This window comes from Hyaena hyaena, unplaced genomic scaffold, assembly GCF_003009895.1.
Source record: "Hyaena hyaena isolate Hyena2069 unplaced genomic scaffold, ASM300989v1 scaffold_180, whole genome shotgun sequence".
NCBI lineage: Eukaryota > Metazoa > Chordata > Mammalia > Carnivora > Hyaenidae > Hyaena > Hyaena hyaena.
Window position 1 is genome coordinate 1,368,553 of NW_024080811.1, and position 22,846 is coordinate 1,391,398.

At 41.2% G+C, this 22,846-nt stretch overlaps 1 protein-coding gene across 2 annotated transcripts in view; it reads right to left on the minus strand.

The window, feature by feature from the left end:
• PARP9 (poly(ADP-ribose) polymerase family member 9) overlaps positions 1-22,846 on the minus strand; it is a 38,631-nt gene that overhangs the window by 6,646 nt on the left and 9,139 nt on the right. For both annotated transcript variants that reach the window (XM_039240648.1, XM_039240647.1), the window contains exons 5-10: positions 21,021-21,248; positions 19,199-19,417; positions 13,834-13,894; positions 9,261-9,641; positions 4,378-4,514; positions 3,134-3,308 (exon numbers count right to left, since the gene is read on the minus strand). In XM_039240648.1, the coding sequence (XP_039096579.1) occupies positions 3,134-3,308; positions 4,378-4,514; positions 9,261-9,641; positions 13,834-13,894; positions 19,199-19,417; positions 21,021-21,248 (1,201 nt within the window). The remainder of the gene's footprint in view (positions 1-3,133; positions 3,309-4,377; positions 4,515-9,260; positions 9,642-13,833; positions 13,895-19,198; positions 19,418-21,020; positions 21,249-22,846) is intronic.

The window sequence follows — 22,846 nt, forward strand, 5'->3', positions numbered from 1 at the left end:
TTTCATTTACACAATGGACTCGTGATTGTTTAACCAAGCCAGCGACCAGAGTTAATCAGGTCAGCGTTCTGGGGAAAAAAGAGAAAAGAGAAAGAAGAAGAAAAAAGGAAAAAAAAGGGAGGAGGGCAACTCTCAGGTAGGGATGAGCGTGGCGTGATCCAATGCCTCAGGCGGGAGTTCTGTCTTGGTGGTTGTGGGGAGGAGAGTGACGGTGCTCCAATCCCTTCTTGAACCAAGCGCTGCACCTCGCTTTTTTGGGCGTGTAAACTCCCCGTATTGAGGGCGCAGCAAAGTTGGTTGTACTCTTCAACCCAGGCCAGTTCCAATCTCTAACTCCCAGTCCGTGCACCCTGCTGAAATTGCCTTAGACACAACGTCTCAGGCAACCCCCATGGGGCAATTCCAGGCCCCCTGCCGAGCTCTGGGGGTGGCGTCAGAATCGCTGCTTCCTTCTCTGGGTCGGGCTGGCGCGCATGGGTGGGGGCTTGCCTGCCGGGTGCTCTGAACCCAAGCCCGCTGGAGTGAGGAAAACCGGGTCCCTCTATGGCTTGTCACCCGAAACACGAACTCACAGGCTAATTTCCCAGTTTTTAGTTCTTTGCCTTCCCTCTCGAGTTCCAGCCAGCCAGGACCGCGGACTCCCGGTGTCTGCGCGGCTCTTTCAGGGCCCCAGCCGCCTGGAGGTACAATGGCGGCAGGCGCGCCGCTACTCTGACGTCCAGCCGCTTGGAGCAAGCACAGAGAAGCAGTTTGTGTGCTCAGCCCCCGGGACCAGTTGGCACGAGGGAACCTGATGTGCTGGTATTTGGCAAGTACGGTCTTTCTATGCACCGATCTTACACTTTCTTTAAATTTTGTTTTAGTGTTTATTTTTGAGAGAGAGAGACAGAATGTGAGTGGGGGAAGGGCAGAGATCCAAAAGCAGAATCCACAGAATCCAAAGCTGGCTTCTTGCTGTGAGCTGTCAACACAGACCACGAGGCAGAGTGGAACCCATGACCTTAGCCAAAGTCTGATGTCCAACCAACTGAGCCACCCAGGCGTCCGTCTTACACTTTATTCTTACACGGATAATCAATATTTTTATTAGGGGGGGGGGGGGGGGGGGGGGGGGGGGGGGGGAGGGGAAGAAGGAGCAGGATGAAAGCATATTTCTCAGAGAAAAGTATGGCCAAGAAAAGAGTCTAGTCTGAGGTGACTATGGAATATCTAGGCAGAAATGTTAAAAAAGACAGTCAGAAATATGGACTTGAGCACAGAGGCCAGTAGGCAAAAGACCAGAATCCTAAAGCTTAAAGCTTTAGCTTAAAGACTATAGGAAGATAAGACCTCTAGGTGAGGTCTTGACCAGAAGCAAACAGGCTTCATGCCTGCTGGGGTTTTAAAGGAACTGTATTGCTGAAGAAACTGCAAGCCTGGCTGTCAGCAGCCTGAGAGCATTCTAGCCCCTGAGGCAATCCACGGACCCCTGATAGGCAGTGGGCCTAGAAATGACAATAGGTGGCAACACATAAGGAAGATTCTTCTCAGCGTGCAAAACAAGGGTCTTACTCCACTCCCAGAAGAGAGAGTCCTCTCTGTGCCCATCCAGCAGCATGTGATTAGTGGTAAGGACCCGTGACTCTCCTTCTACCCTTTAGAAATTGGAGGGTTTTTATTTTTAAGTTTATTTACTTTGTTAGAATGGCAAAGAGAGAGGGAGAGAGAGAATCCCAAGCAGGCTCAGCGCTGTCAGTGCAGAGCCTGATGCAAAGTTCAAACTCACGATGTGAGATCATGACCTGAGCCAAAATCAAGAGTTAATGCTTAACCGCCTAGGTTATCCAGGTGCCCCTAGAAATTGGGAGTTTTTATTGCAGTTTTCCTGCTCCTCCTCCTCTCATTATATAATGAGTGGGTTAGGGCAATTACTTTGCTTTTAAGCTTTAAGAGAGGACTTTCTGGATTTGAAGCTGATGATAGGACAAGATGAGATTCGGAGGCTCTTTTCCTTGGGAAGTGGAGTATTTGTTTTTTAGGAAGAAAGATGTGTACAGATGTCAGGTAGGCAATTAGCAGTGTCTGCCACAGGACTGAAAAGAAGGCACTACTGGATTTGAAAAATAAGTGGATAGTGATGTTCTTAGTGAGACTAGTTCAGGTAGGGATAGGGAGGGGAAGTGCAGAGAGGGCCAGTTATGATGGGTTTAGGAGCAAATGGATGTTGTGAATTTTTAAGACTTTTTGCCAATATCACTCTTCTGGTTATATTCAAAGACTTACTGGTGGGGATTCATTTATGAGTTTTTAACCCCAGGAATTTTCCATGTTCAATTTTTACTCCAGGTATTACTTATGTTCTCTCCGGGGCAAATAAATGATTTCTAGACCCTTTGCTTTCTAGAAATCAAGAGTTGAAGTTAGCTTCACAGCAAGGATCATGCTATATATTTTGAAAGGTAAAGATCAAGAACATAGTCAATAGATCAGGCAAAATCAAGCCACATTGCTAGGCATCCTCCATGATTATTACTAAACTTCTTAGACTCCTATGGACATATCTTAAGGGGATAAAACAGCACTTAAGTATGCAATATTTTTGTACAACTGAAAAGAGACAGGGAAGCTACGCATTGAAGTCCTATAGCTGAAAAGGATCTTAAGATGTTATTTAGTTCGCCTGCCAGATATCTAATTCATTCACTGGCAGGCTACAGGAAATGAAGAAGATAGAAGAGAAAAGAGTGACTTTACGAAGTTCAGGAAAGTACCCTTTTATTAAGGGATGAGGTTTGGTAATGTTGATAATAATTTTGTGGAAATAAGCCAAAAAAAAAAAAAAAAAAACCCAGCTTCAGGGTGCTCTCTGCAGATAAAACATGTGACCACAGAAAAGAGAAAAACAGTGAACTGTAGATCTCACCGCTCACTTTCGTCAACATTAAACCTATCAGCAATAAAATATATGAAGGAAAAATTAAAAATATGACCCTTTCCAAATGACTATACCACTAAATACCAGTTACAAGTGATCTCCTGACCTCAGCAACACATCCTATTAGTAGTGAGTCATCTGCTGATGTCTGCTTACCAGTTCCCACATATAGATTCCCCCCCGCCGGCCCCCCACTGATGATGAGGGGCTAATACCTACCACAAGGCACTGAGTACATTCTTTGAAAGCCAACTCTGCATACTGCTTCACAGAACTGGTAAGGAACTTGCTGAAACAACCTGTGGCTCACAGGATCCCTATGTGTTCTTCCTTCCACAATTTTCTTCTTTCTTTGGAAGATAGCCATGAGAACTGCATTGTCAATTTCCTCCACCTATGACCCAAGGATATGAAAAACTGAAAAAACTGAGAAAAAAGAGTGAGAACCACTATTTCAAGTGCCTGGTACGCCACTTCAAAGATAAAGGCTCTTATGTGCATATTACTTTGCATGCAATTTGCTTTTTATATAAAGTTTTTAAAGAGTCTCTCCGAGCCCCAATCCTCCTACTTTGACTTCTGTCCCTTCAAAATTCTGTGTCCCTTCTTTGATAAATCCATTTAATAAAAGTTCACTGAGGGGCGCCTGGGTGGCTTAGTCAGTTAAGCGTCTGACTTTCGCTTAGGTCATGATCTTGCGGTTCGTGGGTTCGAGCCCCATGTCGGGCTCTGTGCTGACTGCCAGCTCAGAGACTGGAGCCTGTTTCGGTCTGTGACTCCCTCTCTCTCTGACCCTCCCCTGCTCACGCTGTCTCTCTCTCTCTCCTAGAAATAAAAAAAAAAAAAAAAACATTAAAAAAAAAAAGTTCACTGAGCACTCACTATGTGCCAGGCACTGGTAATGAAATGGTCAACAGTGTAACACATTCTTGGCCTTCTTAAGAGCCCACAGTTTAGCGAGAGGTAAAAGTAGGTAAACAATTATAGTATAGTGTGGAGGTGCACCTGGGTGTCTCAGTTGGTAAAGTTTCTGACTTCAGCTCAGGTCATGATCTCACAGTTCGTGAGTTCGATCCCTGCGTCAGGCTCTGTGCTGACGGCTCAGAGCCTGGAGCCTGCTTCTGATTCTGTGTCTCCCTTTCTCTCTGTCCCTACCCTGCTTGTGGTCTGTCTCTGTCACTCAAAAATAAATAAAACACTGAAAAAAATACAGTGTGGTATATGCTATTTCATTTCTTTCATTTTGCTTCAAAATAAGCAGATAATTTTCCCCTGAATCTTGATCAGTGCTTCTGTCCTCCTTGATATCATTTCTACTTCCTGGTGCCCATCCCTGCCCCACTTTTGGTCTTAATCCTAGGGTCCCAGGTCAATGAGTAGCTAGCTTAGAGTCATCAGCAGGTGAGTTCTTCCTTTGGTTATAGAACCTGAACAGGTCAAATCCTTCCCTTAATTAAGTATACCTTTATAACCCGCAAACCACAGCTTTCAAACTGTTTCTTCTGATCATGAATTTCCTCAGTTGAAAGCTTTACACATTTCAGAAATGTATTCCTTTTCATTTCATCCTGGTTTTTTGGTTGCTGATCAGTCCATTGTCCTAAAAGTAAGTAACAAAAAACTTGGTCTCAACACTCTGTGAGATGAAAAAGGTTTGTAAAGAAATGTAATGAACGAAATTATAGAAATTTAAAGGAATCGATTAGCCAGTTTAAACTGTATGCCTTGTAGGTTTAGGCATGCAAGGGCAGTATCATATAATGAAAAGTCATAAGAGAGGGGACTAATAAATTTGTCCTCACATGGTTTGGATTATGAGGCTGAGGGCATGAGAGAAAAAAGAGCGTTAGTATATACTTCCCCCATCAATGTTGTAATGATGATATACAATTGTGTTGCCAATAGGGAACATTTATATTTCTAGCCAGGATGCTCATCAACCAAAAGACATGGGCATAACAAAACATTAAGGAATGATGAAAAACAGTATGCCATTTACATAAAACTTCAAGATTCTCAAAAAGATTTCATATCTCAACCTCATTTGAGCTTTATAAAACCACCACTGAAATAATTATAATTAACACACTTTTACCAGTAAGGAAATTGAAACTCAGAGAAGTTAAGTGACTTGCCCGATATCACACAGCTAATAGGTACAACCCAAGACTATAAACCTGGCTTTCATCAGGGCTTTCTGTTAAGTGGCAAGGCAGAATATTCCGTACATATATGCCACCCAACCGCAAAGATCAAAATTTGGAGATTCAGAGTCTATGGTGTCCTGTCTTTCCTCCATTCCTTTTTTTCTTCCATTTTTCCTTCTCCCTTAACTTTCCTACCTTCCTTTTTGAATTCAAGGGACAACCTGTTATTGCCTAGCAACTCCTTATTGGAAAAAATATACAGGTGGACAAATGGAATCCCACCCCCACAAAAAGACTTCTTTTGTTTTAGTTTATTTTCAGTTTGACTTAAATCCAAGTATACAAAAATAACAAAATTCCCAGCACATTATTTAATTGAGTGGTCTCAATTTAACCACAAAAAAGCAGATGATAAATCCAAGGAAATTCACTAGAGGGGCCAACTTGTAAATCTGGAAATCAGGAAGGACAAAATTTCATAGCAGAGAAACTCCAATCCCAGGAAATCTCAAAGAAAGAAGCTGTAAATTAAATCTCAAGAGTACTAGCTGACATTAATAAGGTATAGTAAGAGAATTCAGTTCACTTGAGTTCAGCAAACATTTACTAAGCTCATGCCAGGCCCTGGGTTGGGCAGCTAAAAAGCACTCACAAGGAAGGATTTAAAAAGCAGCATAAAAGAGGAAATACCTAACTTCTATTATTTAAATTTTTATTTTTCTGATGGATCGTTGATGTTCCTTGTAGTAATAACTCCTTGAAATGTATCCATTTTGTTAATGAAGGTCTTAATCTGATTAAGAGAGGGTGAGTCTGTAGGAAACTCTGAAATACTGCTGTGGAATACTGTGCTTAGTCATCAACTATCAAAAATGCCACCTTGCAGCAGAACGTGGGACTTACATGACTAAACTGTCAACCTTAAGAATGCAGTTAGTTTAAAGTAATGCCACAAGTTTTATAAACCAGTGTTTTTTTGTTTTGTTTTGGTTTTTTTGTTTGTTTTTTTGCCTCTTGTTCTCTTGGGAAGTAGCAGTGTCAATTTAAATACCCACATTCATTACATTTCAAACTAACTAGAAATCATAATCTCTGGTCTCATCCTTGTGTATTATTTTTGTGCTTGTTCTTTGACACTGGTTTTTCTGGGGAATGTGGATACAACACTTCTTGTATACCCCACTTGCTTTGACCATGTCTGCCTGAATTATTTTTACAAACACAAGTGAAAATAAGGTGTCCTTTGAAATTTCACATCTGAATTTTTGTACCAAACCCATCAACATTAAGGTGATCTTTCTACAATACAAGTCTAACCTTATCTTTGCTTAAAATCCTTCAAGGCTCCCAATTTGTTTCTGTAAGGGCACAAGTCTAAACGTCTAAACCAAACTGACTCCATGACAGGCTTTAAGTTTCCCCTCTGAACTAGAAGGCCTGAGTTTCAGCTTTCCTGAAACTATCAGGCAGTTACACATTGTCCAAGGCAGGAGAAACCACCCTTGCAACACCCAATCAGGAAAGTCCAGCGACCACCCTCCACATTACTAAGGGAGAGGCCTGGGGATAGAAACTATAGATAGGACCCTGTTACCTAATGTTAAAGTTAACCTGTTAGTCGCCGAACAAGACCCTAGGCTCGCTCTGTGATTGGTTGAATTTAAAGTTACTCTAAATGCTGTAATTGGATCCCGCCAAAAGAAACGAATACTCTAGACAATGTGTATGGTCAAACCCACTGTCAATGCTGTTGAATTATTATGACTGGATCACTGTTCCCATGTCACAACTTCTGTAACTCCCCCGTCTCAAACCCCATAAAAACCCTACTCTGCCCTTGTTCGAGGCTCTCAGCACGGACCCATACGCTGGTGAAGTCTGTGAGCCCGAGCTTATTAAGCCCGTAATAAAGCCCTTTGCCTTTGCATGCATGACTCGGTCTCCCTGGTGGTCTCTGGTCAGTGAGGATACTGCGATCTGGGTATAACATTTCAAGAAAAACTCTGAACTCTTCCATGTGATTTATAAAGTCTTTCATAATCTAGACCCTGCTGTGGTCTGATTGCTTGAAACGTTTCTTTACCTTACTAATTTCTACTTATTCTTTTTTTTTTTTTGAGAGAGAGAGTGAGAGAAAGTCAGAGAGAGAGTGCAAGCAGAGGAGGGGCAGAGGGAGAAGAAGAGAGAGAAATCTCAAGCAGACTCCACACCTAGTGCAGAGCCCAATGCAGAGCTCTATCTCACAACCATGAGATCATGGCCTGAGCCAAAGTCAAGAGCTCCACACTCAACTAAGACACCCAGGCACCTCTCTACTTATTCTTCATTCTCTATTTATGACACCTTCTCTGAGAAGCCTTCCCTTGACCTCCCAAGTCTGAGTTAAGTGCCTAAATTGGTATTCTGAGACTGATTCCAAAGTCTCTGTGTGTAGGAGGCTTTGCATATGTTCAACCAAGCAATTCTGCTATTATCTACCCAAAGATAGCATCAGATTCCACAGGTTAGGGGTTCAGTCCTACGGGACTGCTCTCCAACACACACACACACACACACACACACACACACACACACACACACACACTTCAGATACCAGTCGAAAGCCAGGTTGTTACCTGTGCTTCTGACTGACTAGCTACAAACTAGAGATTCCAATGACCTTCTCCATGGATTTCAGGCACTATTTGCAAGTCCAGATTGTTACCTGTACTTTTGACCTGCTGGTCAAAACATCTCCTCCTCAGGTCCAATTTGCTCGAGCAGCTCACAGAACTTGGAGGAATATTTTACTTACCAGGAGGAACATTATATTTACTAGATTACTGCTTTATTATACAGGGATATTATTCAGGAACAGCTAGATGGAAAAGATGCATAACGCAAGGGAAGAATGGGTACAGGGTGTGGAGCTTCCATGTTCCCTCCTAGCAAGCCACTCTCCCTATATGCAACTTTTATATGCACTAACACTCTCCACGTGCTCACTCACCTGCAAGTTCTCTGAACCTGTCCTGGGTTTTTACTGAAGTCCATACATAGTCATGGCTGATTAAATCATTGACCAATGGCAACTGATTCAACCTCCAGCCCCTTCCCCAGACGTTGGGTGAGGGGCCACTGAAAGTTCCAATCCTCCAACCACAGTGTTTGGTGTCCTAATGACCAGTACCCATTCTTAGCTGCTTCCCCCCACCCCAGTCACCTCATTAACATAACAAAAGACACCTTTATCACTCGCAACACTTAAGAAATCCAAGGGCTTTGACAGTTGTAAACCAGAAATGCGGAAGGAGACCAAATATATATGACCATATATTTTGATCATCTGAATGGCCAAATATACCTTACAAATCGCAATATCAGAATGTCTCTCCGAGGTGCTCCCAGAGGACTTTCACCCTCCACTTTCAGAACTAACCTACTGGCTTCTCAGTATCCTTAATTTTAGATTTTGAGTGGAAACATTGTCCATCTTATCACTGTATTCCCAGCACCTAGCACAATGCTTGGCACATATCATGGATACAATATACATTTATCAAATAAATAAGTGAAACTAGCCCTTGTTTCCCAAGGTGGCATTTTCAATGGTTAGTTAGCTCTAGGGCTATGTTAAAAAGATATCTCTGGACCCAAATTCCCAGTCATCATGATGAATTCTGCCCCGCTGAATAGGAGATACTTGAATGTACTTCACAGTAGGAATGAATAATTTACTTTGGTGAGAGAGCTCAAAGTAATTTTAGGGTTCCTAATGCTGCTAGCAACAAATACATAAACGCAATAGAACTCAAAGAAATTAATCAAGTGTAATGTGTCTGTCTAAAGTTGAATGTTCCATTTGTAGATTTAGGGATGTACTTTTTTCTTCAGAGCCTGGGCTTGTGTTATCCTAGGCTTTCCATTTAACTGCTTCTTAGGCAATCCATTTCATCATAAGTAAATCCAGTCACGTGTGTGTGTGTGTGTGTGTGTGTGTGTGTGTGTGTGTGTGTGTGTGTGTTTGATTTCCTAATTAACCTTGCTGGTAGAAAGAGAGCCAGAAAACAGTTGCAAAACTTTATGGGTTAACACAGAACCAGCATGGTGTGCTCTCTCTTCCAAGCTATCTCTTACCCACATACGTACAGGCACACTCATACCCATAAGAAGGAACAGTTGGGAGAGCTGACTTTTCACCTTAATTGAAAGGTACTCACCTGACAAGCTCCAAAGGGCTAGCTCCTTTTTTCTTGCCATTTTCTCTTGAACTTCACACAGCATACGCTCAATGTTCATAACCACCTCAATGAGGTTAGCTTGGGCTCCTTTAATCTCTAAAATTACCTTTTCCACACTGATAATCTCTGAGATAGAGACCCTTAAGTTATTCTGGAGCTGAGTCAAAATGTCATGTTCCCTTTTCCCAAGGTAGAGGATATGATTATTTTCAATGATGTGGTGGTCCTGAAGGGTCAGTATCCTTTGGATCCATGCTTGGGCCTCCTTCATCTTTTCCATGTTGCGTCCCATCAGCCTGATGGCAGGAGATTTAGTTTCGAGGTCATTTTTTCTTTTCTCCTCTCTGGTCAACTGGGGGACTGAAAAGACCACAGAAGGAAAGTGGGCTTTACACCAGAGCAGAACAAAACACCAATACAATATTTGCCCCAAGGATATCGTGACCTTTGTCAGCAGCAGCAGCTTCAATTACGTGCCTATCTCTGAGAGCTGTGGTGGATATGAAGGAAATCTAAATGTGCGGTTTACAGTCTCCTTGAGAACAGTGGAGCTTGTAAGGGGTTGGCTTTCTCATGCCTTGCTGCTACTCTGTTGCAGTGTCAACTTACAGATGAATTCACCCTGTGATATCACCCTGGATGTTAACCAACTATTATAGACATACATGCTGTTTGGATTCCAGACCACTGCAATAAAGTGAATATTGCAATGAAGTGAGTCAAATGAACTTTTTGGTTTCCCAGTGCAGATAAAAGTTATGTATACACTATAGTCTATTAAGTGTGCATTTTATATAGAACAATGTAAATACCCTAATTAAAAAAATACTTTGTTGCTAAAAAATGCTAACCATCATCTGTGCTTCCAGTGATCATAATCACTGATCACAGATCACCATAACAAACATACTAATAATGAAAAAGTTTGAAATATTGTGAGAGTCACCAAAATGTGATTTGGAGACACAAAGTGAGCAAATGCTGTTGGAAAAATGGCACCAACTGACTTGCTCGACGCAAGGTTACCACAAATCTCCAGTTTGTAAAACAAAACAAAAATCATACAGTATCTGTGAAGCTCAATAAAATGAGGTATGCCTTTATTTCATGCTGACTGGGATTTTCCTTAATCTCTTGCTATCACCGAGTTTGAAATCAAACATCTCTGAAAGCCATAGAACTTAAAGAGTGAAAATTCTTTTTGAAAAATGAAACCATTTCTGATTATAAAAATAGTACATTTATTTCTGAAAAATTAGAAAATTATCCAAGTATAATGAAAGGAAGAAATACTCATAATTCCACTGCCTGGAATTCCTTTATGTATCTTACAGGACATTTTATATCTTCATAGAATCTGGGGCTTAACAGCTCCTTCTGTGCAACATGGTATATCCCAGCAGAAAACGTTATGGAACTTGATTCCAACCTACCCATGTGTACCCCTCTCTACAACCCCCCCCCCCGGTAAGAAGTGAAGATATATATAAAGAAGAAGAATCTCTGATGGATTAGAGTAGCTCTGAGCCCAAACTGCAAAAAAAAGAAAAGAAAAGAAAAGAAAAAAGTCAGGGGGCAATGGGCTAGCTGAGAGGAAATTCAAAGGTGAGGTAGTATCTAGAATGTATAAAGAATTCTCTCAAATTATCCAGAAAAAGAACCTAGTATCCAGCAAAAGATTTCACCAAAAAAAAAGGAAACACAAAGTGCCCATATATGTGTGAAAAGATGCTCATCTTCACTGGTAGTCGGCGATATTAAAAATTACCTACCAGGTTAGCAAAAATTCATAAGCCTGACAATACCAAATTTGGGGAGGATATAGAGCAACTGGGACTCCTGTATATATTCGTAATGGATGTAAAACTGGAACAAACACTCCTACAATTATATTTTGTAAAGAAATTGTTGCACGTGTATATCAGGAGATATGTACAAGAAAGTTCACATTCTCATTTGTAACAGCAAAAAACTGGAAATGACTCAAATGCTCTTCAACAATAGAATATTATTATAGCAATAAAAAGGAGTGAACTTCAGCTATTTGGAAGAATCTCAGAAACATATTTTGAAGGGGAAAAGTAAATTGAGCACATATTATGTTCTAGGCATTGTTCTAAGTGTTTCACATAAATTATTTTGTTCACTCCTCACAACCCTACGGGATAGATACTATTAACAGCCCCATCATACAAATGGGGAAATTCATTCAGAGTTATTAAGTAACTTTCCTGTTATAGGACTAGTTAATAAAGGATTATAGGACTAGTAAATGGTGGTCATGGAGCTAGTAGGTGTGGGCAGTCTGCCTCTCCAGAAGTGATCCCAAGTTAGTAGTGGTAATTAGCATCTATTCTCTTTATATAATAGTTGGGTGGTACCAGGAACCAGGAAATAGTACCAAGATAGACCTAGAAGTCAGAGAGGGAAGATGGCTTCCTCTGAGTAAAAATAAAAGCCAATATTTTAGACTATAGAAGTGACAAGACTTCTTAAATTGGAGGCATAGGAGCTTGTTTGTTTATTTTTAACCCTTGTTCTGCCTGGGAGCTTATATTACTTTTTGGGAGAATATAGAGGCAATACATAGTGATACTTCATTTATCCATCATTACCAGGGGAAAAAAAGAATTATTCTTCTGAGTAACTATTTGTTAAGATCACTAAAGGATACTCTTCTAGCACCAAAACACATTAGTTAAATATTTATTAGTGAAATTATTTATTTACTGTATTACATAAATATTTCTAATGAAAACACATTTCCCTGCCTTCCTTGTTTAACTTTTCCTTGATAACCTGAGATCATCACCATTAACCCATTTTGATGTCAGTTATTATCCTGTGTTATCATAATTCTTTTATAGATGTCCTCAAAAATTACTGAAATAACTGGTAACACCTGGCCCTATTATTCAAACTAATAACATAGAGACATTTGTATGTTCCTTTTCCATATTATCCTCACTCCTAGCTACTTTCCCTAGATTCAGTGCAGTTCCCCACATAAGCACTGCATTAGTTTGCTTCTGTGGGTTTTCTTCACCTTGGATGCCCCACCCCACCAGCTCTTGCCATTAAAAATCTGCCATCCTTGGGGCGCCTGGGTGGCTCAGTCGGTTAAGCATCCAGCTTTGGCTCAGGTCATGGTCTCATGGTTCATGGGTTCAAGCCCCGTGTCGGGCTCTGTGCTGACAGCCAACTCAGAGCCTGGAGCCTGCTTCATATTCTGTGTCTCCCTCTTTCTCTGACCCTCCCCTGCTCACACTGTCTCTCTCTCTCTCTCTCTCAGAAATAAATAAAACATTAAAAAAATTAAAAACAAAATCTGCCATCCTCAAAGCCTAATTTAGAACCACTTGTCTAAGAAGTCATTCTTGATCCCTTAAGGTCAGAAGGTATCTCTCCCTCCTCTCAGCCACCTGGGTAGTTTGTCCATCCTCTCGTACATTATTCTGTGGCCTTCATGTAATGCTTTACATTACAGAACATTTTTACATACATGATCTCCAGTTATCCTGACAAAAGTCTATCATTATCATCATTTTACAGATAAACAGGTAGGTTCCTATGAGGCACAGGCACAGACCACAGCTCTCCAAGTATCCAGGTCTTCATTTCTAGCACTGCTAGACCACGGCATAACCAGAAGCAAACCCTTCTGTTAAAGGGTGTAAGCAAACCATTCAGACCCTACTGGGAAATAGCCTGACAGCTTCTATTGCTGGTTGAATGTCTAGTGTTTTTAACATTTATTGAATACTGTGGATTAATACTATTTCTAGAATACTGTAGATGGGTACTATTTCCAAAGTATATATCCTAGCTGTCATCAGGCAATTCCAACTCCATCAACTCAACCTTCACTAAATATAAGGAGTTATAAGACAAAGTTAATCTTTTTTTAACATCAACATGATTAGTGTAGTCCTGTAATCCCCAAACCTAGTTCAGAAGCAAAACTGACTAGGGGGCCATTGAAAAATATACGTGCTTGGCCCAGACCCAGAGCTCCTGAATCAGAAAATATAGATTTGGGGCTTATACATATTTTTGTTTGTTTGTTTGTTTGTTTGTTTAAAGTTTTAGTTATGATCTCAGTGATTACTCAGGTTTGGGTAGTATCAGGTTAATCCATTTATTACTATTTGGTATTACTGAGATGTGTTTTCTAGAATGACTAATGAGTATCCCCATTTAGCTGTAACCCCATTCAGAACAGAAAGAGTAACTGGCTTCGTTACTACATCTTATGAAGGGCAGAACTTTTTCTTAGGGAAAAATTATAGACAGCTATCTATGAATGGACTACCCACTTTGCGGAATACCCACTGTGGCTTAGCCTCTCTCTATTCATATCATGAAAGTGGACTGAGCAAAAATAGAATCATGGTCAGACATAAAGCAGGTTGGCACCCAAGCAGGAGCATTGTGAAATATATTTGGCTTATTTCTTCTTCTTCTACTCCCTTCCATTTGTTCAGATGATAAAGAAGAGAATGAGCCTCCAGAGGGTAGACTCTGCTTCTAAGGCTGTGAATTTCCTACTCACCACCGTAATTATTCCAATCCCATAGTTCGGCCTTTCTCCTTGCCATCTCAGCACTGAAAGCCTGTAAGAAGCAAAACAACAGAGTCATAAGTGGGGCTTTTAGTCATTGTCATCAAAATCCCTTCTTCTCCCTGCACATACCACACCTGACCTCATCCACTCTGCAAGTCCCCATTCCCACAGCCACAAATCTAAAGCAGTCTTTTGTTAAGTCCTAGGGAAGAGCAATACCAGCACCAAATTATGCAATACCACAATCTATTAGGATATCTTGGGGAAATGAGAACAGAAAAACAGGAAAGAAAACCAAAATCTGGTATAAAAAAAGGAGAATGTATATCCAAACGCAAAATAAAATCATTCATTCATTCCACAAGCTTCTTGCATGTTAGACACTGAACTAAAGCTGTGGATGTGTCACTCGAGAAGACAAGCACAGGGGCACCTGGGTGGCAGTGTCTGACTTCAGCTCAGGTCATCATCTTGCAGTATGTGAGTTCGAGCCCTACATTGGGCTCTGTGATGACAGCTCAGAGCCTGGAACCTACTTCAGATTCTGTGTCTCCCTCTCTCTCTGACCCTTCCCTGCTCACACTCTGTCTCTCTGCCTCAAAAAAATAAACATTAAAAACAATTTTTTTAAGAAATAAATAAAAAACATTAAAGAAAAATTTTAAAAAGAAGAAGGCAAGAAGAGGTAGATGTTCTTATCATTAATAAAACGTAATTCATTTTTAAAAAGTATATGCACACCAAGCTTTGTCTGTAGACTAAATACACGATCAATTCTTGTAAAGTGCTTAAAACTCTACCTGGCACACAGTAAGCATTCAATATATGTTAGCTATTGTTGTAATTATTATTATATGATTCTATAGACAAAAATTTGTGTATGTTGCCATGCAGATCCTTTAACATAGTGTCTTTCTGAAAAAAACTAATCTCTGTAAGGGTTTGGAGCCACTACCCAGTGTCTTCCTTATTATCTAAAGTTGATTGAATTGGCAGTAATAACTTTATTGGAAAGATGGTAAATAATGAGGTAAAGACTAGATTTGGCTTTGTATCTGAACTTTAACAATGAAGTTTCTTAATCTGTAGGACACTTTCTGCATCAATTGCATTTGTAGCTGCTATATCCAGAGCAAAGAGCCCTCAGTCGTACCGTATTTAGTACCTGGAGAGATCATGACACGGTATTTCTTTGCCATCCCTGTCCAAGGACTTGGAAATAACACAAATGAGATAACATTATCTGTTGATAAATATATTAATAATATCTGTCATATGTAAAATGAATAAAAACATCTCTCTCCAAAAGTTATTTTTTTTAATATTTTTATTTATTTCTAGGAGAGAGAGAGAGAGAGAGACAGCGTGAGCAGGGGAGGGTCAGAGAGAGAGGGAGACACAGACTCTGAAATAGGCTCCAGGCTCTGAGCTGGCAGTCAGCACAGAGCCCGACGCGGGGCTCGAACCCACGAACCGCGAGATCATGACCTAAGCGAAAGTCGGATGCTTAACCGACTAAGCCACCCAGGCACCCCTCCAGAAGTTATTTTAAATATCAGGATGTGGGTGGTTCAGTTGGTTGGGCATCAGTCTCTTGATTTCAGCTCAGGTCATGATCCCAGGATCGTGGGATTAAGCCCTGCATCTAGCTTTGCACTAAGTGTGGAGCCTGCTTGAGATTCTCTCCCTTTCTTCCTTTGCCCCTCTCCCCTGCCCATGCTCTCTCTAAAAAAAAAAAAAAAAAAGTCAGGAGGTATTACAGAGATAGCTCTATTAGCTAAGACTTTTGAATAACATGTGAAAGAAAACTGTTACTTAGTCAATCAATATCAGTAACATGGAAAATATGAATAACAAGCAGATGGTCTGTGAGTGGTTTGGAAAAGTGGACCCAGAAGGCAAGAATCTGGCAGATTCAGAGCTGCAGCAACTGTCCACAGCACCTACCTTGAAGGCTGTCAGTAACATGTTCCTAGAGAAGGTATTCCTTATTCTGAGACAGAGTAGCTGGCATGAGGTAGATATGTTATAAATATTTGTTAAATAGCCAAAGAAATGACTATCCATTGACTTTTACAGATACTTAGTTCCACTCAGTAAACCTTATCATCATGAAATACTAGTGGATACAAGTATTTCAGTCAGCTGGGGAGTCATGTACTCACTGTCATTCACGAATTGGAAATGTCTTAAGTGTGTGAATGTAAGTATGACTTGATTGGAAGTTTGGTATTGGTTAATCTTCTTGAGTTAGGTCAACTCTACATGTCTGACAAATCCATTCTCTGGAATGCAGGGACCTTGCCAAAGTAATGCCTCCCATAAGAAACTGTGTAAGTTGCCCTCTGCTCTTTCTGAAAACACATCCCTCATTGAAAGGCTTACTTAGGAAGAAAATAGGTGCTTATCAGAAGGCCAGAGGTTTATATATGTGTGTACACACAAGTCATACTCCCACATGGTTATAATATTGACAAAAACCTAAAAGAATGATCAATGTTCAGGGTATAATATAAATTACTGTGTAAGATACTCCTCTTGTTTGAGTCACAGAGATGAAAGATGCATCATCTCTCACATATTTTCTCTGTGTTTTTGTTTAGTGGTTAAGAACATACCGGCTTTGGGGAGCCTGGGTGGCTCAGCCGGTTAAGCGTCCGACTTCGGCTCAGGTCATGATCTCACGGTTCATGCGTTCGAGCCCCGTGTCAGGCTCTGTGCTGACATCTAGCTCAGAGCCTGGAGCTTGTTTCAGATTCTGTGTCTCCCTCTCTCTCTGACCTTCCCCTGTTCGTGCTGTCTCTCTCTCTCTCTCTCTATCTCTTAGAAATAAATAAAACATTAAAAGAAAAAGAAGAACATACCGGGTTTGAGGTGAGACAGAACCAGGATGGAATCTCGGTTTGCCACTTGCCTAGCTGTGTGTATGTTAACCCTTTTGTATGTTTTCCCTTCAGTAAAATGGAGGTGACCATCATGACTTCATCATAGGATTGAGGAGAGGATAAAATGAGACAGCCTCTCCTTAGCATAACACCTGGCTATTGCAATACATGGCAGCTATCTTTAATATTAATCCTTAGAACAGCTCTCAAATTGTGGTTGATCACTCTACTTTTTTTGAACTGCCATGTACATTCTTATTTGTGTATTGAAGAGGATGAACCTTCTTTTCTAGATGCACTTAATTCCCCTTGTAGGGCTATGATACTTAATGAGCAATTCAGGGATATGCTTGGGGCATTTATCTGGGCCCATTGATAGTGCTCTGCTTTCAGGGGGAATTTCATTTAAAAGACAGGGTGATTCATTGGTCTGGAAGGCAAGCTACTTCACTGGGTAACTCTCTACCATCTTGCAGGTCAGCTGTGGCTGAGACACAGTGGTATACGAGAGCCTGGCTGGCATTAGCTCACGAGAGCTCACTGTGAACATGTCTTCCCAACTCCACCTTCAGTGATGTCACATTCACAGCCTGAAGTCAGCAATGAATATCAGCAAATGCTACAAACCTCCCCGTGTCTAGTCAGGCAGCAAAAGAAATAAGAACCTTTACATTTGTTCCAGGAAAGAGCAAGCTAGAATAAGAATAAGTTCGTTTTCTTGTAGGGAGAGATAAAATGGCAACCACCCACATGGAGACAGGCTGGGAGGTGGGAGAGTAAGCCGTCAGAGGATCAGTGTTCAGAGCCACTCTCCCTGCCAGAATTGAGCAAGGCCCTTTATAACCAAAACCCAGACACACGCCTGGGAAGTTGCACTAGCACTTGGATGTTGCTATCGGCAGAATCAAAAAAGCATGTCTTGAAAACCTATTTTAAGTTGCCGTATCTTATTTAACTTCCTTTTTTATTCTTAATATCATGACAGTCCCTTCTCAAAGTGCCAGCTAAGCAAGAATAAAGCACAGATACAGTACTTTAAAGGCAGAGCAGCACAGCGCTATATACTAATTATGCTGAATCCATCAGGGAACTTTTCACAGGTTAGAAACTCAGCTTTATCTGGCCACTCTAAAACAAAAGCTGAGCTGAAGAGAAAATGAAGGAAACTGGACACACAGATCTCTGCACTCAGACACATGGACATACTCCCCTACACACATCCCTCCCTTTTGTATCAGAACACAACAGACGTCTCTCTGAGGTCACCTACACAGAATTTAAGAAACAACAGATTGAATTTGGGGACAGTACCAGGGACATGGCAAAAGTTGCCAAATATACCAGTGCCGTGAAAGAATTTATAATGTAAGTGGGGGAAAAAAGATAACAAACGAGTTATTTAATTTAGTATACAGTTTAGCATTCAGTGTGTCACAGCTCCTTACAGCTGATACAACAGCTGACCTTCATGGAGGGCTTAACTGTATGCCAGGTATCAGTCTAAGTGTCTTGTGTGTATACACTCATTTAATGCTCACAACAACTTCATAGGAGAGTAGTTATTATTCACACTTTATTTTACCTTTTCTTTTTTCAAATAAGCTCTATGCCCAAAGTGGGACTCGAACTCATGACCCTGAGATCAAGAGTCACATGCTCTACCAACTAAGCCAGCCAGGTGCCCCTATTATCCCACTTTAAAGATAAGGAGGGGCACCTGGGTGGCTTAGTCGGTTAAGCATCCGACTTTCACTTAGGTCATGATCTCACAGTTCGCGGGTTCGAGCCCCGCGTCGGGCTCTGTGCTGACAGCCAGCTCAGAGCCTGGAGCCTGTTTCCAATTCTGTGTCTCCCTCTCTCTCCGACCCTCCCCTGCTCATGCTGTCTCTCTCTCTCTCCTAGAAATAAATAAAACATAAAAAAAAAAAGGATTAAAGATAAGGAAATTGAGGCTCAGAAAAGTAAATTAACTTGCCCAGAAAAGTTGATTGGAGGAAAGAAAACAAAGAATTTGTTTTAATTATGTTGGATTTAAGATGACAATCAGATAACCAAGTGGAAATGAGAGAGGGTTGGGTGTATGGGTCTGAAGGTGGCTCAGAAGACAGAAATTTGCAGAGGTTTTGGTGGAAGTTGTAAGAATACTTGTGCTCTTAGAGGGAGAGAGAAGAGAGAGGAGCAGAGGACTTCACACTGAAACTAGAAGGTCACTTACCTTTGAAGAGCAGAAGGAAAAATAAAGGCCAACAGAGGAAAAGAGGGAAGTTAGGTAGCAGTGTAAAGATGGCTTCCATAATGACATCCTTTACTAGGTCAGAGGTGGGCAAAAAAACTAAATTCACCAAGTTAGAATATCATTGTGCTGTACAGGTGCTTAGATCATGTCTCCACAGGAGATACTGAACAGATACTATTGAATGAATGAATCAGTGAGTGAACTATAAGACATTTCTAAAATATTAACTTACATTATATGTCTCCAGTTCTTTTGGAAAGATCACAAACTTTACAGTTAGTTGTTTTTTCAAGTGGTATTTGGCAAACATTAAAACTTCATTAAACATCATCTTAGCTGCTGTTTTCTTCCGTATACCAATGGTTCCAGTCCCAAGGGCAGGAAAGGAAATGGAAGCTTTATTTAATTCAAGGCATTTCTGCAAACATTCCTTCACTGCAGTTCCCAGCTTCTGTAGGGAAAACAGATCAGCCTTTGAGTCAAAATAAAACTTCACTTAACCCTTGATTCCCCCATATTTTACAATGCCAACCTCTACTCTCCCTCAGGATCATGTCCCTGCTTCCTCAGAGAGCAGGAAAGGCCCCACTCCATGGGGAATCCATTGCAGCCATGAGGTTAGATGAAGAGAAACAGAAGTAATTGAGGCTCTGTTTTATCCTCTTCAGGACATCTGGGCACCATGCTTTCTCCCAGTTTATGTAGCCTAGCTCATCTCCCCAAGTCAGAGAGCCAACCATCAGTGTATCCCCACTTGCCTGCCACTTCCAGGTCAAAACAAAGAGCTCTTGGAATTTAATAAAGGAGACAGAGGGTAAAATAAGCAAGCAGCTTTATCCAATGTCTTTAAGATATGTCCCAATGTCCTATGCAATTTCTCCTCGAGAAGTACTAATATATTTGGCAGATTTAAACTTTCCATCAACGTTTCAACATCCTGACTAAATTCTAGTACAGGAACGTTGTGAAGGAGTCTCAGAAAACTGAGAAGTAGAGTGACTGGAGAACCAATTTGGGATTAGAAGGATCAGAAATGGTGACAGAATAAAATCAGAGAAAGGAACTGTTTGCCTCTCTCCACATCTGAGCGGGTCCCCCCTACTCTTTAAATATTTATTTATTTATTTTGAGAGAGACAAAGAGAGAGAGAGAGAGAGCAAGCAGGGGAGCGGCACAGAGAGGAAGAGAGAGAACACCAAGCAGGTTCCACACTATCAGCACAGAGTCCAACGTAGGGCTCGAACCCATGAACCTTGAGATACTGACCTGAGCTGAAATCAAGAGTTGGATGCTCACCCAACTAAGCCACCCAGGCACCCCATCTCCCTACTCTTTAATGTGTACATTTTATGTGCCTCAGGTGAAAATTTGGCCAGAAAGCCAATCTTTACTACAGGCATAGGTGGAAAGTTACCTTAGGTAATAGATTTACCTGGAAATAATGCTGGAAGGGAAGTCCCAGATCCTTCTGGCATTTAACAGATGGAGGGAAATATGAAGAGGCTGAATTTCAGGCCCCCTTAGGAAAAGGCCGACAGGGTCATGGTGTGGTGAGGTGAGTGGGCATGTAGACTGAGGAAGCCTGGCTCTTTCCATGTCCATTTGCTCACTTACAACCTAGACATGGGTTAGATAATATTTTAAATTAAACTTTTTTAAATTTTTTAAATGTTTATTTATCTTTGAGAAAGACAGAGAGAAAGAGAGACAGAGCACAAGCACAGGAGGGGCAGAGAGAGAAGGAGACACAGAATCTGAGGCAGGCTCCAGGCTCTGAGCTGTCAGCACAGAGCCCAAGGCGGGGCCCAAACCCATAAACCGTGAGATCATGACGTAAACCAGAGTCAGGCGCTTAATGAACTGAGCCACCCAGGCGCCCCTTAAATTAAACTTCTTAAGATAACTTGTGACAACACCTTTTCCATATTTCAGAGTGGTAGAAAATGAGGACTATCCCACTTAACAACGTTTCATAAATGTAAAGACATGATGGATATCCAGAAAAGTCTACAAAGACTATGGAACTCCATAAAGACAAACGTATTTGCACTTACCACAGGTAGTTTGAGACGTCTTAAATTCCATAACACATGGAATACATGTTGACAGGACAGGTTAAATCCTTTTGTGATCAGTACCAACTGAGACTCTTGAGGCAACTCAGTAACTTTTTGGTTAAATTCCAATTCTATTTCTCTTCCTGCTTGTTGTAAAATTGATGTCGACACAGGTCCGAACATAAGACCACACAGTAGATCTACAGAATTAACAATTACATCTGTCTGAAAAGAAAAAAAATAAAGGACAGGAATCATTGTTAAATTACTTTCTTAAATCTTTATTTTGTTGAGGAGCTTTTAAAAATCCTGCTGAAGATCCTAACTTCACAAAATATCATTTGACAGAGGATAGAAACTCGTAAGTCCAAAGAATGACCATTTGATGGCCATAAGTCCAATTGTCCAATTCAGAAATTAGGTAAAGTGTGTGAATGATACAATTTTTATTGCAAACATCCAACAGCCCCCTGCTGCCTTATAACCCCCATATTCCAAGATTCTGAGCATTCCCTGTGATTTGCTTTAACCTTTATCAAGAAATGGTTTTATTCCCTGCCCCACTGTCATCACTTTTTGCTATTTTTCTGTGAATGTTCTGTTTTGTTTAAAATAGAGTAGAAATAAATTTTCTCATCAAATTTCTACCTCCTGATGTTTTTATTTATCTTTAAAATTTTTTAATGTTTATTTATTTTTGAGAGAGACAGAATGTGAGTAGGGGAGGGGCAGGGAGAGAGGGAGACACAGAACCTGAAGCAGGCGCCAGGTTAGCAGCAAACACCCCGATGTGGGGCTCGAACTCACGAAACTGTGAGATCATAACCTGAATAGAAGTCAGCCACTTAACCAGCTGAGCCACCTAGGCATCGCCTGATGTTTTTATTTTTAAGGTAAACAGTACGTGGTTAAAGAAAGTACAAATGAGATGAAAAAAGTCTTCAGTAGAAACAGGCCTCCCTTGTTCTGGGTTCCTTGGATGCCCAAATCACCTACCTCTCCTACAGGCAACTGCTTTTACCAGTTCTTCATCTGTTCTTTCGGCAATGAGCTGCACAGACACATGGTCTGTATTTTCAGCAAAATCACCTCCTAGTCAGCCCTCAGAGCTGTGCGACATGGGGCAGTGGCCTTCTTTACCCTCATGCTGAAATCCTCCTAAATCATCCTGATGGCTTTGGCTCCCTTTGCAGGCAACCCAGGTACTTCTCATGGATGTTAACGAATGCTTCACTTTGAAAGTGCAATCGGAATTTCCAATCTGGGGGCACTGGCCACCTTTTAAGATTTGTAAGGTTCTTTTTTTTTTAATTTAATTTTATTTCTGAGAGAGAGACAGCGTGAGCAGGGGAGGGTCAGAGAGAGAAGGAGACACAGAATCCAAAGACAGGCTCTAGGCTCTGAGTTAGCCGTCAGCACAGAGCCCGACGTGGGGCTTGAACCCACAAACTGTGTGATCATGACCTAAGCCAAAGTTGGATGCTTAACCGACTGAGCCACCCAGGTGCCCCTAAAAATTTTAAGGTTCTTAATGGTGCTTGCAATAAGTAAATAGAATAAAATTTTACTTTTATAAAAATAAAAGTAAATAGAAAGGGGTAAGTTATTCAACTAGGATATCTCTACTTTAATTTTAAAGTGGCATATTAATGGGGCCCCTGGGTGGCTCAGTCGGTTAGGCGTCCAACTCTGAGTTTCAGCTCAGGTCATGATCTCACCGTTTTCATGAGTTCAAGTCCTGCATCAGGCCCTGCATGACAGTCAGAGCCTGCTTGGGCTTCTGTCTCTCTCTCCCTCTCTCTCTGCCCCTCCCCTGCTCACGC